This window comes from Schistocerca nitens, chromosome 1 (genome assembly GCF_023898315.1).
Source record: "Schistocerca nitens isolate TAMUIC-IGC-003100 chromosome 1, iqSchNite1.1, whole genome shotgun sequence".
In the NCBI taxonomy this organism is placed as follows: Eukaryota; Metazoa; Arthropoda; class Insecta; order Orthoptera; family Acrididae; genus Schistocerca; species Schistocerca nitens.
In genome coordinates, this window is record NC_064614.1 from 132,009,147 (window position 1) to 132,027,004 (window position 17,858).

Sequence of the window (17,858 nt, forward strand, 5' to 3'; positions counted from 1 at the left end):
AACTAACCTAAGGACATCACACACATCCATGCCCGAGGCAGGATTCGAACCTGCGACCGTAGCAGTCGCGCGGTTCCTGACTCAGCGCCTAGAACCGCTAGACCACCGCGGCCGGCGATGAAACGCTCTCGGGAACGAAGCTGGGTGGTAGTGTTGAAACCAGACATGTAAGAGTAAGGACATAAACTGAAATCATACGTATTCGGTACTGTCGAGCACCTTACCCTTTATAAAATATTCGTAAAGGAAGGGTTCTCAGCGAGGTGATGCAATATGCAACGCAATACGTGATACGACTCATGGTGCGACACAGAAGAAACCTGCACCAGGGTAGGTCGCAAACATTTATCTGCTGTGTCACTTGGAACAACACAGAGTGCTGGGTTCTCCACAAAACTCTATCGTACAATACCCAGGGATAGAAGTTTTGAATCATCTCATGTGCCTAAAAAAAATTGTTTTATATAGATGAAGCAGAGCTACATCCGCCTCTGTAATCAGATTCTCAGTAAAACATTGACTTTTGCGTAAAAATTAAAAACCACTACTTTGGGATTCGTATGTGTTCTCTGTTATGCAGCCTTTCTCATTCGATTCTGAGAATAGTATTAGGTCAAGAATTATTATTTTGGCACCAAGTAGTCTGACACAACAACTTCACAATGAACCAGTTTTCTTTTCGTTAATGTCGACAAAGCACACCAGTGGCAACACACAATCAGTACATACATTGCTCGATAACAACGGTGAAGTCACTGACGACATTGCAACTAAAGCAGAGTTATTGAACACGGTTTTCCGAAACTCCTTCACCAAAGACGACAAAGTAAATATTCCTGAATTCCAGTCATGAACAAATGCCAAGATGAGAAACACAGAAGCAGATATCCTCGGTGTAGTAAAGCATCTTAAACCACTTACTAAAGGCAAGGCCTCCGGTCCAGATTGTATATCAGTCAAGTTCCTTTCAGAGTATATGCTGACACAATAGCTCCATATTTAGCAATTACACTACTGGCCACTAAAATTGCTACACTAAGAGGAAATGCAGATGATAAACGGGTATTCATTGGACAAATATATTATACTAGAACTGACATGTGATTAAATTTTCAAGCAATTTGGGTGCATAGATCCTGAGAAATCAGTACCCAGAACAACCATCTCTGGCCGTAATAACGGCCTTGATACGCCTGGCCATTGAGTCAAACAGAGCTTGGATGGCGTGTACAGATACAGCTGCCCATGCACCTTCAACACGATACCACAGTTAATCAAGAGTAGTGACTGGCGTATTGTGACGAGCCAGTTGCTCGACCACCATTGACCAGACGTTTCCAATTGGTGAGAGATCTGGAGAATGTGCTGGCCACAGCAGCAGTCGAACGTTTTCTGTATCCAGAAAAGCCCGTACAGGACCTGCAACATGCGGTCGTGTATTATCCTGCTGAAATGTAGGGTATCGCAGCGATCGAAAGAAGGGTAGAGCCACGGGTCGTAACACATCTTAAATGTAACGTCCACTGTTCAAAGTGCCGTAAATGCGAACAAGAGGTGACGCCAGGTGATACGCCAGTATGGCGATGACGAATACAGGCTTCCAATGTGCGTTCACCGCGAAGTCGCCAAACACGGATGCGACCATCATGATGCTGTAAACAGAGCCTGGATTCATCCGAAAAAATGACGTTTTGCCATTCGTGCACCCAGGTCGTCGTTGAGTACACCATCGCAGGCGCTCCTGTCTGTGATGCAGCGTCAAGGGTAACCGCAGCCATGGTCTCCGAACTGATAGTCCATGCTGCTGCAAACGTCGTCGAACTGTTCGTGCAGATGGTTGTTGTCTTGCAAACGTCCCAATCTGTTGACTCAGGGATCGAGACGTGGCTGCACGATCCGTTACAGCCATGCGGATAAGATGCCTGTCATCTCGACTGCTAGTGATACGAGGCCGTTGGGATCCAGCACGGCTTTCCGTATTACCCCCCTGAACCCACCGATTCCATATTCTGCTAACACTCATTGTATCTCTACCAACGCGAGCAGCAATGTCGCGATACGATAAACCGCAATATCGATAGGCAACAATCCGACCTTTAGCAAAGTCGGAAACGTGATGGTACACATTTCTCCCCCTGACACGAGGCATCACAAAAACGTTTCAACAGTCAACGCTGGTCAACTGCTGTTTGTGTATGAGAAATCGGTTGGAAACTTTCGTCATGTCAGCACTTTGTAGGTGTCGCCACCGACGCCAACCTTGTGCGAATGCTGTGAAAAGCTAATGATTTTCATATAATAGCACCGTCTTCCTGTCGGTTAAATTTCACGTCTGTAGCACGTCATCTACGTGGTGTAGCAATTTTAATGCCCAGTAGTGTACATACAACCGCTCGCTCACAGAAAGATCCGTACCTAAAGATTGGAAAACTGCTCAAGTCACACCAATACCGAAAAACGGAAGTACCATCAATCTGCTGAATTACAGTCACATACCAATTACGTCGATTTGCAGTAGGGGTTCGGAACATATACTGTATTCGAACATTATGAATTACCACGAAGAATAGGATTTATTGACAGATAGCACGGATAAGAAAATATCGTTCTTGGGAAACACAACTACCTCTCTAAACTCATGAAGTAACAAGTGCTATCGACAGGGGATGTCAAATTGATTCCATATTTTTAGATTTCCAGAAGGCTTTCGACACCATTCCTCAGAAGCGTCTTCTAACCAATATTGCGTGCCTATGGAACATCACCTCAGCTGCGTGACTGGATTCGTAATTTCCTGTCAGAAAGGTCAATCACCATTTTTCTCCTCCGATTGAAAAAACATACTGTTGGCACTCATTTACATAGGGAGAAACGATCATCACGATAAAATAAATCAACGCTCGCATAGAAAAATTTAAGTACTCGTTCTTTCCACGCGCGCCATTCGAGAGTGGAAAGGTAGAGAGACAGCTTGAAGGTGATTCACTGAACCCTCTGCCAGGCACTTTATTGTGAATAGCAGAGTAATCACGTAGATGTAGATGTAGGTTTAGGTATTGTCACATTTTGAAATTAAGTAAAACACAATACATATTTTGAGAAGTATGCAGCAAAAAACGTAGTCACTAGCAGTTTTACGTCTAGTGCATTTTAGGTCATACACTCATGTTCTGAAAAAGTAGAACACCTTGAACAATTAGACATGGGTCGTTCATATTCACAGGATATGTATGTTCTGCAGAAATGATAAGCATTTGTCACCTCAGTTCAGTATGTGTCGTGTTACCTAGTAGGCACAGGTTCCGCCATGAGCCGAGCGTGATGGTATCGGTGCGTCCTGTGATATAGCCACCCATGCGGCATTCACCTGGTTCCAAAGTTCATTTGTGGTGGTTGGCATTGGGTCACAGTACAGCATCTGTCTTTTCACCATATCCCACAGATTTTCGCCCGGTGACAGGGCTGGTGATCTGGAGAGCCAGAGCAAAACGCTGGCATCTAGTGACACCAAGAAGACGCGTGTTTGTGCAGTAACGTGTGGTCATGCATTGTCTTCCTGAAAAATAGCGTTTGGGGTGTGGTGGAGAAAGGGTAAGTCTGCAGGTCACAGGATGTCTTTCACGTATGTCACAGTGGTCACAGTACCCTGCACACGTATCAGCTGTAATTTGTGGTTGTACGCAATAGCACCGCACATCATAACGCCTTGAGTTGGCGTTGTATGTCTTGTGCGAATGCAGCCACTTTGGTGGCGGTCCCCCTGTCTGCGGCGAACCAAAATGTGGCCATCAATTTCAGACAAAACACAACCTGGATTCGTCCTAAAATAGTATCTGATGCCATTCCTGTCCCTAGTGGCATCGTTCCATACACCTTTTTTGCACATTCGTCAAAGTTAGGCAGAGAAGTGGACGACGCGCGTGTAGCCCATTCCGTAATAAACGGAGACGGACCGTTACTCCTGACAGTGTACAATGTGTTTCTCTGCTCCACTCTTGCGCCAGAGCCGAGGAGGATGCAGATCTGTCCTCCAATGCCTTTCGTATGAGGCATCGTCTTTTTCAGGTTGGTGGTCTGTGGTGCTACCTGAGTCATCTCGCACTGTTCTACGGCCTTCAATTAACCATTCTGCTCACACATCCGTTGCACTACCCAAATACTTCGTCCCACATGAGCAGCAAATTTCCCGAATGTATGCTACACATGCCAATAACGCGCCCTCTTTCAACTCACTGATTTGACGGTACGGTTCACACATATATTTGCGAGGTATCTTGCTCGTCTGATCAAGTCACACTGATCCATTGCCTTCGGTTTATAGCGACAAGAGCTGCAGGCACACTTTACTGGTACGTGGTGTTGCGCACCGATATCGATGTTGACCGTGAACTCGCAGGCCTATATGGTTCAAATATTGATCATTTCTTAAGAACATACTAATGTACATGTCCAGTGAATATGAACGCTGTATCTCTGGTCGTTCAAGCTGTTCTGTTTTTTTCTGAAAATGAGTGTACAATACTGCATAATAAACATGTCTAAATTGTATTTAACGCTGGAAAGAGCCATATTTCTTTCTAGTCTCAACTAGATACGTGACGTATTATTATGTTGTCCGCAACATAGTGGCCCACCACATGCGATGCTATTGCCGCATGCTGTCTTTTGTTGCTAGTTTTTTCACTAGTGCGGTAATACGATTTTCACACAGGTATTGCAAACGCGTAGTTTCGCATATCTACATCTACATCTACGTGACTAATCTGCAATTCACATTTAAGTGCTTGGCAGAGGGTTCATCGAACCACAATCATACTATCTCTCTACCATTCCACTCCCGAACAGCGCGCGGGAGAAACGAACACCTAAACCTTTCTGTTCGAGCTCTGGTTTCTCTTATTTTATTTTGATGATCATTCCTACCTATGTAGGTTGGGCTCAACAAAATATTTTCGCATTCGGAAGAGAAAGTTGGTGACTGAAATTTCGTAAATACACTCCTGGAAATTGAAATAAGAACACCGTGAATTCATTGTCCCAGGAAGGGGAAACTTTATTGACACATTCCTGGGGTCAGATACATCACATTATCACACTGACAGAACCACAGGCACATAGACACAGGCAACAGAGCATGCACAATGTCGGCACTAGTACAGTGTAGATCCACCTTTCGCAGCAATGCAGGCTGCTATTCTCCCATGGAGACGATCGTAGAGATGCTGGATGTAGTCCTGTGGAACGGCTTGCCATGCCATTTCCACCTGGCGCCTCAGTTGGACCAGCGTTCGTGCTGGACGTGCAGACCGCGTGAGACGACGCTTCATCCAGTCCCAAACATGCTCAATGGGGGACAGATCCGGAGATCTTGCTGGCCAGGGTAGTTGACTTACACCTTCTAGAGCACGTTGGGTGGCACGGGATACATGCGGACGTGCATTGTCCTGTTGGAACAGCAAGTTCCCTTGCCGGTCTAGGAATGGTAGAACGATGGGTTCGATGACGGTTTGGATGTACCGTGCACTATTCAGTGTCCCCTCGACGATCACCAGTGGTGTACGGCCAGTGTAGGAGATCGCTCCCCACACCATGATGCCGGGTGTTGGCCCTGTGTGCCTCGGTCGTATGCAGTCCTGATTGTGGCGCTCACCTGCACGGCGCCAAACACGCATACGACCATCATTGGCACCAAGGCAGAAGCGACTCTCATCGCTGAAGACGACACGTCTCCATTCGTCCCTCCATTCACGCCTGTCGCGACACCACTGGAGGCGGGCTGCACGATGTTGGGGCGTGAGTGGAAGACGGCCTAACGGTGTGCGGGACCGTAGCCCAGCTTCATGGAGACGGTTGCGAATGGTCCTCGCCGATACCCCAGGAGCAACAGTGTCCCTAATTTGCTGGGAAGTGGCGGTGCGGTCCCCTACGGCACTGCGTAGGATCCTACGGTCTTGGCGTGCATCCGTGCGTCGCTGCGGTCCGGTCCCAGGTCGACGGGCACGTGCACCTTCCGCCGACTACTGGCGACAACATCGATGTACTGTGGAGACCTCACGCCCCACGTGTTGAGCAATTCGGCGGTACGTCCACCCGGCCTCCCGCATGCCCACTATACGCCCTCGCTCAAAGTCCGTCAACTGCACATACGGTTCACGTCCACGCTGTCGCGGCATGCTACCAGTGTTAAAGACTGCGATGGAGCTCCGTATGCCACGGCAAACTGGCTGACACTGACGGCGGCGGTGCACAAATGCTGCGCAGCTAGCGCCATTCGACGGCCAACACCGCGGTTCCTGGTGTGTCCGCTGTGCCGTGCGTGTGATCATTGCTTGTACAGCCCTCTCGCAGTGTCCGGAGCAAGTATGGTGGGTCTGACACACCGGTGTCAATGTGTTCTTTTTTCCATTTCCAGGAGTGTAGATCTCGCCGCGACGAAAAACGTCTTTGCTGTAATGACTTCCATCCCAATTCGCGTATCATATCTGCCACACTCTCTCCCCTACTACGTGATAATACAAAACGAGCTGCCCTTTTTTGCACACTTTCGATGTCCTCCGTCAACCCCACCTGGTAAGGATCCCACACCGTGCAGCAATATTCTAACAGAGGACGAACGAGTGTAGTGTAAGCTGTCTCTTTAGTGGACTTGTTGCATCTTCTAAGTGTCCTGCCAATGAAACGCAACCTTTGGCTCGCCTTCCCCACAATATTATCTACGTGGTCTTTCCAACTGAAGTTGTTCGTCATTTTAACACCCAGGTACTTAGTTGAATTGACAGCCTTGATAATTGTACTATTTATCGAGTAATCGAATTCCAACGGATTTCGTTTGGAACTCATGTGGATCACCTCACTCTTTTCGTTATTTAGCGTCAACTGCCACCTGCCACACCATACAGCAATCTTTCCTAAATCGCTTTGCAACTGATACTGGTCTTCGGATGATCTTACTAGACGGTAAATTACAGCATCATCTGCGAACAACCTAAGAGAACTGCTCAGATTGTCACCCAGGTCATTTATATACATCAGGAACAGCAGAGGTCCCAGGACGCTTCCCTGGGAAACACCCGATAACACTTCAGTTTTACTCGATGATTTGCCGTCTATTACTACGAACTACGACCTTCCTGACAGGAAATCACGAATCCAGTCGCACAACTGAGACGATACCCCGTAGGCCCGCAGCTTGATTAGAAGTCGCTTGTGAGGAACGGTGTCAAAAGCTTTCCGGAAATCTAGAAATACGGAATCAACTTGAGATCCCCTGTCGATAGCGGCCATTACTTAGTGCGAATAAAGAGCTAGCTGCGTTGCACAAGAACGATGTTTTCTGAAACCATGCTGATTACGTATCAATAGATCGTTCCCTTCGAGGTGATTCATAATGTTTGAATACAGTATATGCTCCAAAACCCTACTGCAAACCGAAGTCAATGATATAGGCGAGCGGTTGTATATGAATGCTAAGTAGGGAGCTATTGTATCAGCGTAATCTGAAAGGAACCTAATCGGTATACAATCTGGACCTGAAGACTTGCCCGTATCAAGCGATCTGAGTTGCTTCGCAACCCCTAAGGTATCTACTTCTAAGAAACTCATGCTAGCAGCTGTTCGTGTTTCAAATTCTGGAATATTCCATTCGTCTTCCCTGGTGAAGGAATTTCGGAAAACTGCGTTCAATAACTCCGCTTTAGCGGCACAGTCGTCGGTAACAGTACCATCGGCACTGCGCAGCGAAGGTATTGACTGCGTCTTGCCGCTTGTGTACTTTACATATGACCAGAATTTCTTCGGATTTTCTACCAAATTTCGAGACAATGTTTCGTTGTGGAACCTATTAAAGGCATCTCGCATTGAAGTCCGTGCCAAATTTCGCGCGTCTGTAAATTTTAGCCAATCTTCTGGATTTCGCGTTCTTCTGAACTTCGCATGCTTTTTCCGTTGCCTCTGCAACAGAGTTCGGACTTGTTTTGTGTACCACGGGGGATCAGTTCCATCTCTTACCAATTTATGAGGTATGAATCTCTCAATTGCTGTTGCTACTATATCTTTGAATTTGAGCCACATCTCGTCTACATTTGCATAGTCAGTTCGGAAGGAATGAAGATTGTCTCTTAGGAAGGCTTCTAGTGACACTTTATCCGCTTTTTTAAACAAAATTATTTTGCGTTTGTTTCTGGTGCATTTGGAAGAAACCTTATTGAGCCTAGCTACAACGACCTTGTGATCACTAATCCCTGTATCAGTCATGATGCTCTCTATCAGCTCTGGATTGTTTGTGGCTAAGAGGTCAAGTGTGTTTTCGCAACCATTTACAATTCGTGTGGGTTCGTGGACTAACTGCTCGAAATAATTTTCGGAGAAAGCATTTAGGACAATCTCGGAAGATGTTTTCTGCCTACCACCGGTTTTGAACAAGTATTTTTGCCAACATATCGAGGGAAGGTTGAAGTCCCCACCAACTATAACCGTATGAGTGGGGTATTTATTTGTTACGAGACCCAAATTTTCTCTGAACTGTTCAGCAACTATATCATCGGAGTCTGGGGATCGGTAGAAGGAGCCAATTATTAACTTAGTTCGGCTGTTAAGTATAACCTCCATCCATACCAATTCGCACGGAGTATCAACTTCGACCTCAGTGAGAACAGTACCTAATCGTTACTTCATCGTCACCACTCAGGTATTCCCACGAACATGCCTTTACCAGTGGACTGCAATTGTTTCCTATATGATTTGTTAAAATAAAATGACTGCGTACAGAACATTCCATTTTCGTGTCTTCCGGACTGCACCGTGACTGCAGCTGAATTGAAGAATGTGGCAGATGCACTGCTGTGTTCCGTAGTGGCCCAGTTAAAAAAAGTGGATAAGGGGTGCAAATGCTAGACTACAACACCAAAGGTTTTGGCTTTGTTCTCCACTCGCTTCTAAGATTTTGTTTTCTCTGACTCGTCACTTCTTTCACCTCTGCCTATGTTTATAGGACACCTTGCACTTTTTATCCATTATCCTACATATCTTATCATATTAGTATTAATGAATGGCAGGAATATATCAACTTAGCTGACTTGGTTCCTACTATCTTGCTGTTCCTCATTTTTCATAGCGTTATTGGTTTTCATATCTTTTCTTAAGAAGATTCAACTGTAAATTGCTACTTTTCAGATAATGCATCAATGGCAACATCTCATTTAACATCCATATTCGTTACCAAATATCGATTACTTTCATACAAGGAGCCTGATTGTTTGTACATTATTTGTTGAAAGAAACACATATTCAGTAAGAATACATACGATTTTCAATAGTTCATTTTATTTCAGTTGTTTGTAGTAAAATCTTCTAAAAATGGTACAGTCCGTTTGTAGATGCTAATCCTTATTTACTGTAGACTCAAGACACAACCGGATTCACGATAATGAATAGTGTAGTCTGGTTAAATTTTGTTGGATTACATTAAGCCATTAAACCAGTACGATGTCCCAAAATTCTAAATGGCACGTATCCTTGCATCATTAAATGCAATTGATGTCGAAAGGTCCATCAATAATCTCAGATAATTACGAGTCATTACCGACTGACATTCTAATTTAGACCAGTGTTGGAATCTTCATTGTACTTAGAAAAACACCTATCTCAGCTGCGATGAAGAAATGGTAGAATCGTGTGCAGACGCAAACGCTATTAAGTCATACCCAACTCTATAACTTCTTATATTCGATCAAAAAATATTTTTAAAAATTATTAATGATGCGTAGAGTAAGATGCAGTTGCCCACATAGGACTCTTATACGATTTACAGTGGCCTAGTGAAATACCGCAACACTACAATCCGTTTGGTTCAAAAAATGGTTCAAATGGCTCTGAGCACTATGGGACTCAACTGCTGAGGTCATTAGTCCCCTAGAACTTAGAACTAGTTAAACCTAACTAACCTAAGGACATCACAAACATCCATGCCCGAGGCAGGATTCGAACCTGCGACCGTAGCGGTCACGCGGTTCCAGACTGCAGCGCCTTTAACCGCACGGCCACTTCGGCCGGCCAATCCGTTTGGAAACCGAGAGTTTTTTATCAATTTTTGAAATACGTTGCTCCTTGAATCATTTCAGTATGAACTCATGCACTTGAACCACATTTTCAAACCGAATTTAGACTTCATCCAGAATTTTTATCGGGATACGATCTCTATTCTTCCGAAGTTTAACAGTTTAGAACTCTCCTTACGTGCTCCCTTGCATGATCGCGTAAGGTATTCTGGTAACAACTAGAGAACATGAGTGGAGGTTAAGTCACAAAATCTGTTCCTCACCATACCTGTCTATTCAGTAACGTTGAAAACCATACAAGTGTTATGGAGGAGTTGAAGAGAGGGTGTTGTTGTTGTTGTGGTCTTCAGTCCTGAGACTGGTTTGATGCAGCTCTCCATGCTACTCTATCCTGTGCAAGCTTCTTCATCTCCCAGTACCTACTGCAACCTACATCCTTCTGAATCTGCTTAGTGTATGCATCTCTTGGTCTCCCCCTACGATTTTTACCCTCCACGCTGCCCTCCAATACTAAATTGGTGATCCCTTGATGCCTCAGAACATGTCCCACCAACCGATCCCTTCTTCTGGTCAAGTTGTGCCACAAACTCCTCTTCTCCCCAATCCTGTTCAGTACCTCCTCATTAGTTATGTGATCTACCCATCTAATCTTCAGCATTCTTCTGTAGCACCACATTTCGAAAGCTTCTATTCTCTTCTTGTCCAAACTATTTATCGTCCATGTTTCACTTCCATACATGGCCACACTCCATACAAACACTTTCAGAAAAGACTTCCTGACACTTAAATCTATACTCGATGTTAACAAATTTCTCTTCTTCAGAAACGCTTTCCTTGCCATTGCCAGTCTACATTTTATATCCTCTCTACTTCGACCATCATCAGTTATTTTGCTCCCCAAATAGCAAAACTCCTTTACTACTTTAAGTGTCTCATTTCCTAATCTAATACCCTCAACATCACCCGACTTAATTCGACTACATTCCATTATCCTCGTTTTGCTTTTGTTGATGTTCATCTTATATCCTCCCTTCAAGACACCATCCATTCCATTCAACTGCTCTTCCAAGTCCTTTGCTGTCTCTGACAGAATTACAATGTCATCGGCGAACCTCAAAGTTTTTATTTCTTCTCCATGGATTTTAATACCTACTCCGAATTTTTCTTTTGTTTCCTTTACTGCTTGCTCAATATACAGATTGAATAACATCGGGGAGAGGCTACAACCCTGTCTTACTCCCTTCCCAACCACTGCTTCCCTTTCATGTCCCTCGACTCTTATAACTGCCATCTGGTTTCTGTACAAATTGTAAATAGCCTTTCGCTCCCTGTATTTTACCCCTGCCACCTTTAGAATTTGAAAGAGAGTATTCCAGTCAACATTGTCAAAAGCTTTCTCTAAGTCTACAAATGCTAGAAACGTGGGTTTGCCTTTCCTTAATCTTTCTTCTAAGATAAGTCGTAAGGTTAGTATTGCCTCACGTGTCCCAGTATTTTTAGTGTGGAGATATCTTCTGAACAGCACGTTGCAAGGCATCCCAGATATGGTCAATAATGATGATGTCTGGGGAGTTTTATGGAAAGCGGAAGTGCTTAAACTCAGAAGAGTGTTCCTGGAGCCACTCTGTAGCAATTGTGGACGTGTGTGGTGTCGCATTGTCCTGCCGGAATTTACAAAGTGCGTCGGAATGCACAATGAACATTAATGAATGCCGATGATCAGACGCATGCTTACGTACGTGTCACTTGTAAGAGTCATATCTAGATGTATCAGGGGTCCCATACGATTCCAACTACACACGCCCTACGCCTTTATAGAGCCTTCACCTGCTTGAACAGTCTCCTGCTTACATACAGGGTTCTTAGATTCATGAGGTTGTCACCATACCCGTACACGTCCATCGCTCTGTACAATTTGAAACCAGATCGTCGGACCAGGCAACAAGTTTCCAATAATAGACAGTCCGATGTCGGTGATGACGGGCCCAGGCGAGGCGTAAAGCTTTGTGTCGTGCAGCCATCAAGGGTACAAGAGTGGGCCTTTAGCTCCGAAAGCCCATATTGATGATGATTCGATGAAGGGTTCGAACGCTGACACTTGTTGCTGGCCCAGCACAGAAATCTGCAGCCATCTGCTCAAGGGTTGCACATCTATCACTTTGAACTATTCTCTTCAGACGTCGTTGGTCCCGTTCTTGCAGAATCTTTTTCTGGCCGCAACGATGTCGAAAATTTGATGTTTTACTGGATTCATCATATTCACGGTACACACATGAAATGGTCGTACGGGAAAATCGCCACTTCATCGCTACCTCGGAGTTGCTGTGTCCCATCGCTCGTGTACCGTCTGTAACATCACGTTCAAAGTCACCTAAATCTTAATGACGTGCCATTGTAGCAGCAGTAGCCGATCTAACAACTGTGCCAGACGCTTGTTGTCTTATATAAGCGTTGCCGACTCCATCGTCGTGTTCTGCATGTTTTCATATCTCTGTATTGTATTCATGCCTGTAACAGTTTCTTGGGCTTGGTTCAAATGGCTCTGAGCACTATGGGACTTAATACTTGAGGTCATCAGTCCCCTAGAACTTAGAAGTGCTTAAACATAACTAACCTAAGGACATCACACACATCCATGCCCGAGGCAGGATTCGAACCTGCGACCGTAACGGTCGCGCGGTTCCAGACTGAAGCTCCCAGAACCGCTCGGCCACACCTGCCGGCAAGATTCTTTGTCGCTTCAGTGTATATGAACATTTTGCTCGTAAATGTGTCCATCTGCCTCTACATGTAACTGTTTCAGATTTACTAATGAAGACATCTATAGTCAGTGTCGAAAAATGTGAAGTTAAATATTGTTGCAACCGGCTGGTTGTATTATACAATTCATATTATGAATTTAACCTTTCTATTAGCTCCCAGCCTAACCAAAACCCCAGTCACACGTTTTATGGTGAGATTAGTTGGCGCAGTCATGTGCTCTGAGCTAGGACTGACGGACAAAGACAAACCGAGCAGCCGCCATGTAAGTCTCAGTGTTTGCGAACATGACATGCCGTGTATGGTAGGTTTCACTGTTCCAGTGATGCATTGCAACATAGATCTATCAAAACAAGTAATTTTTAGTACAGTTTGAGGTGCTATAGTGTCAGAAAATTTTATCCTATAAATCCTGTAGGTTTATTGTTATGTGTTCGCTGCAACCCTGCATCGGTAGAACGGAAACCTCGATGCTAGTACACAACGTTGCATGGTACAGTGTGGTTGGCAGGAAAACCTACAGTGTGGGCAAACTACAGTTGGCCCAGAAAATACTTCATCCAGCTTAAGAGGGGTAGGACGTCAAACGGGCCGACTTGGAGCAGGAGAGGCACCACAGGACATTTTATTTTCTACTGTCTATACTTTTACAAATAAATTCATAAAACTCTGTCAGCATGACCAGGAAGGATTCAGGAATCACACTCAGAGCAGTGGAAGTGCAAAAACAAAACAAATTTTTTATTTTAGATATGAAATGTCATCATTTTCTCACTTACTGTTGGCTGCATTTGTTGCTATATGTACATTTTTCTTCATAAGTAAGAGAGATTCTTTGATGAATTTTGCACAGCATACAAACCATACTTACAGGTGTATGAAACTCTAGAATTTTCCAAATCTGTTAAAAACTGTGGTAAAAATTGACATAATTAACTACAAAATTTGATTTTTTGCTAAACATAAAGTTTAAAACGTAACAGCTCATTCATTTTTCATAAATTAAATAGATTGTAGAGTTTCAGACACCTGTAAGTATGGCTTGTATGCTGTGCAAAATTCATCGAACAATCTCTCTTACTTAGAAGAAATGTGTACCTATAGCAACAAATGCAGCTAATAGTAAGTGAAAACATGATGACATTTCACAAGTAAAAAAAATTATTTTGTTATGTTTTTGAACTTCCGCTGCTACGAGTGTGAATCCTGAATCCTTCCTGGTCATGCTGACAAAGTTTTATGAATTTACTTGTAAAAGTATAGACAGTGGAAATTAAAATGTCCTGTGGGGCCTCTCCTGCTCCAAGTCGGCTCCTTTGACGTCCTACCCCCTTAAGACAGGCAACCATGCCCACATAGTTCACCATGGGCGCGGGTGATGTAAGAATGGTTGCGTGCCTTAAGGTGAGTTAGTTTTATTTGGCCCACGCTGTGTATTGAGTGGCAGGGAGGTGACGTGAGCAGCTGTGAGCACTTACCGTGAGCACGACGATGACGACGGCGCAGGCGAGCGTCCCCGCCGCGATGTAGACGTTGTGCAGGTGGTCCAGGTGGATGGAGATTGGCATCTGCAGGTCCAGCTGGCCGTCGCGGCCCGTCGCCCGCGGCATCGCGCTCGGCATCGCTTCCAGCACGAACTCCTCTGCGGGCACACCACACCAAACACGCTTGCATTAATAAAAGTAACCTCGAGACTAAAAAGGTCAGTCTATAATATAACTTACACAGCTTTATATTTGCTTTGTCGAATGTTGGATATGTAACGTGACAGATGACGTACCATTACGCACGTTCAGAAGTTGAGTCCATCTGTCAGTCGCACCTGCTCGTCCCCATACCCCAGCCAAGTGTTGACATCAGTGTCACTCCGTGCCTACGTGCCCATCTCTATCGTGTGGGGCTCAGAGTTCGACTCTTGCGTCTGGCAGGCAGTAATGTCTGCAGTGCGTTAGACTATTCTGTGTCGGCACTGAGGTATGGCTTGCTACTTTATTTACCGGTTCCACGGTCTCCCGTGGTTTATGGTAAAGTCCGGTACAACAAAAACCTGCCCTTGTTATTTCTTTTCCGTCTTCAGCTTACTCCAGTTTATATAAGGAGAATTACAATAGACGCGTTCCGCTTTTATTTAAAAATCTTTTTCCATGGTTATTCTACAAACTGGATACATACGTGTGTAGTTTTTTCTTTGTTTTGTTTGTAAAGTTTGTGTGCAAGCTACTTATACATTCTCCAAATCACTGCTTCTTCCCTCCTTCTTGCTAGCAGCGGTTGATGTCGAAAGACTTCGATTCACGTCTGCATTTGGAAGTTTTTGCCCTTCAGCAGTATTTCTTGCACTCCATTCTTTACACTTCACTTTATAAATTGAACTGTAGCTCTGTTTGATTCTCACTCTACACAGTAACAGTGAAGCCCGTATATTTTAGTTCACGTTGTGTGTGTTGCCAACATGTGAAACTAATTATTTTTTTTTCTCATGGGTATTTGTGTATGTGTAAGATAGTGTAAATTAGTGAAAATACCTTGTATGTTAAGTAGAGATATCAGAGGAGATGGAAGAGTTGATTGCAAGGCTTTTCTTGGAGGTGGGGGGGGGGGGGGCGGGGGGCCAGGAACGGGCATGGGTCGTCATTATAGGATAGAATCTGGGAGGCGATGGTAGTGGTACATGGAACCTGCGGTTACATGTGGGTTTTTAATGCTATATTATGTTGGTCGATTAGTTTAAAGAATGTGTGGTTTGCCAAGCTGGTATGATCATTTATGAGTTGTTTCTTTTCTGCTGTGGTTTTTTGAATGTGGTAGTTTCCTTGTGAGGTGAAGAGGTCTAATGATTTCGATGCCTGTGTCTCTTTAAATTCCCCGACCTCTTACTACAACGTTGGATATACACATATTATCACACAATGCATGTACCACTGCCATCTCCTCCAAGAATCGTCCTATAATCACAAATACTGCAAAATGGCAAAACTCCCAAGTGCTTATGTGAATCGATACTTTCGACGTCAACCGCTGCTAGGAAGAAGGAGGGAAGAAACAGTGATTTGGAGAATGTATAAAGAAACACCGAAAGTAACTTGCACACCAACTTTATAAAGAACACGCTGTTTTTAAACTAAAACAACCGAAAATTTACAAACGTATGTGTCCAGTTTGCAGAATATCCACTGAAGATGCTTTATGAATAAAAGCGAAACGCATCTGGTATAATTCTCTTCAGTTAAACTGCAGTAAGCTCAGGACGGAAAACCAGTAATAACTGATTTTAACAGCTGCTGCGGAAAATGGCCATGCTGTAAACAAAAGGAAAGAAACGTAAAATAAGAACAGCTTTTGCTCGTTGTAATAAGACAATAATTTTGTGAATTCTGAGCTTACAACAGACCACATTTACAGTAGTTGTACGGAAATTTTAACGTTTACTCAAGCAAGCGATTTATAGGACTGCCCCCTACCGGTGTGGGTTCGATCAACAAGCCCAACCGCTGCACATGCGGCGAGGTAAGTCACCGGGTCACATCACATGTTCAAAATTTGTCATTCACTTTTGGGGTACTTTCAGACGTTGCGGATCCCTGTGCATTTTATTAGATTACTCGTCTCAGCGTCATCTACATCGAATTGGAGGTTTTTAAACGTTAATGGGAATCACTCTTGCATAGACACAAACATCCCCTATCAATGTCAGCATCTGTTGTTAACAAAACCTATGTATAGAGACGTAGCTAGCAGAAACTTGATTGCTGAATGCGTCCGTGCAAGAACTCAAAACCAGAACAAGAATTTTAATAACTGCATGTGGGAAAACTTGCCTAAACAGTTTTTATAGGCCATAAAGCTCTATAACCTGGTGTAATGGATTCGGTGTTGAGTTTCAGAGATTTGCTAGACAGCAAACTGAATATTTCAGTTATATGGAGCGACAATGAAGACTACGCTTTTGTTACCTGACCAGCTGACGGTGCGGGACGCTGAGAAAAGTACTCTGCGAAGGGTAAAAGAGGTCAGAGTTCAAAATAGGACCTCCTAACGGAAGGTGGAGTACACAGAAATCCGCAACGATGACATTATAGATGTGGAGACTTTTAGATTTGAAGGCATGTTGAACAGATCGTATCAAAAGTTTTAATACAGTTTCCCAAAAATAAGAAATCTTAAACCTTAGGCACAATTATCTCTGAAACTAAAACATGTATACGAATTTCACCCTTTGAAACTAGCTATAGAAATTGCGTTAGTTTCATCAAAATGTATTAGATTTATGGCAAACGAATGGGAGATATAACAAGTATTTCGGGGTTATTTCTTTTCAGATTTGAATTTCTTAGGTTACGAACCCTTCTTTGATTTCCAACTATGATGACAATGCTACGGTCACATAACTAATGAATTTTAAAGAAGATATGACAACTTACGCACGTTTTAGCTTTGGTTTGATTTGAACAAGCAGTTTTTGAGAGATGTGTGCTAAAGTTAGTATGGTCTACCGTACGAAATATGCCCAAGACTCTTTCGCATTTGAATAAGATTCCTGTGTTAGAAGTAACGAACTAATAAAACATCATGATTGATATTAAGGTCCTGTTGCATGAACAGTGAAAACTTAGTGAGTGATAAACTTCTTCTTTTCATTATCATGTGACGTTATCAGCGAGAAAAGTGTTTATATTACGTGTAACTGCTCGAGATTGTCAAATACTGTATGATATTATATGAATACGTTTATATTAGATTGATGCACAAGTTCGTAGCGTTTTTGTTTTGCATGTTGGTATTCTGGTTGCTATGGGTCTATTTATCGATTGTCATTTTTTATACGTAGTTAACTGTTGCTGTTTGAGTTTATACATTGCCATTTTGCCATATGGATAGAATAAGTGGAGCTGTGGATGCTAGAAAACGGAGTGCCAAGTACAATAATTGGAACATTACCGACGTATTCTTCTGTTTGAGGTCAACAGAAGCTTTGTGCAGTGGAGACAGCCATAAATATTTTCTTCGGGTATGGGAATAATGGCATTGGACAGAGCACGGTAA

At 43.7% G+C, this 17,858-nt stretch overlaps 1 protein-coding gene across 1 annotated transcript in view; it reads right to left on the reverse strand.

Annotated features, from left to right (window-relative positions):
* LOC126210057 (delta and Notch-like epidermal growth factor-related receptor) overlaps window positions 1–17,858 on the reverse strand; it is a 364,547-nt gene that overhangs the window by 8,610 nt on the left and 338,079 nt on the right. Inside the window, exon 10 of the mRNA XM_049939540.1 lies at window positions 14,294–14,457. Coding sequence (XP_049795497.1) covers window positions 14,294–14,457 — 164 coding nt within the window. The remainder of the gene's footprint in view (window positions 1–14,293; window positions 14,458–17,858) is intronic.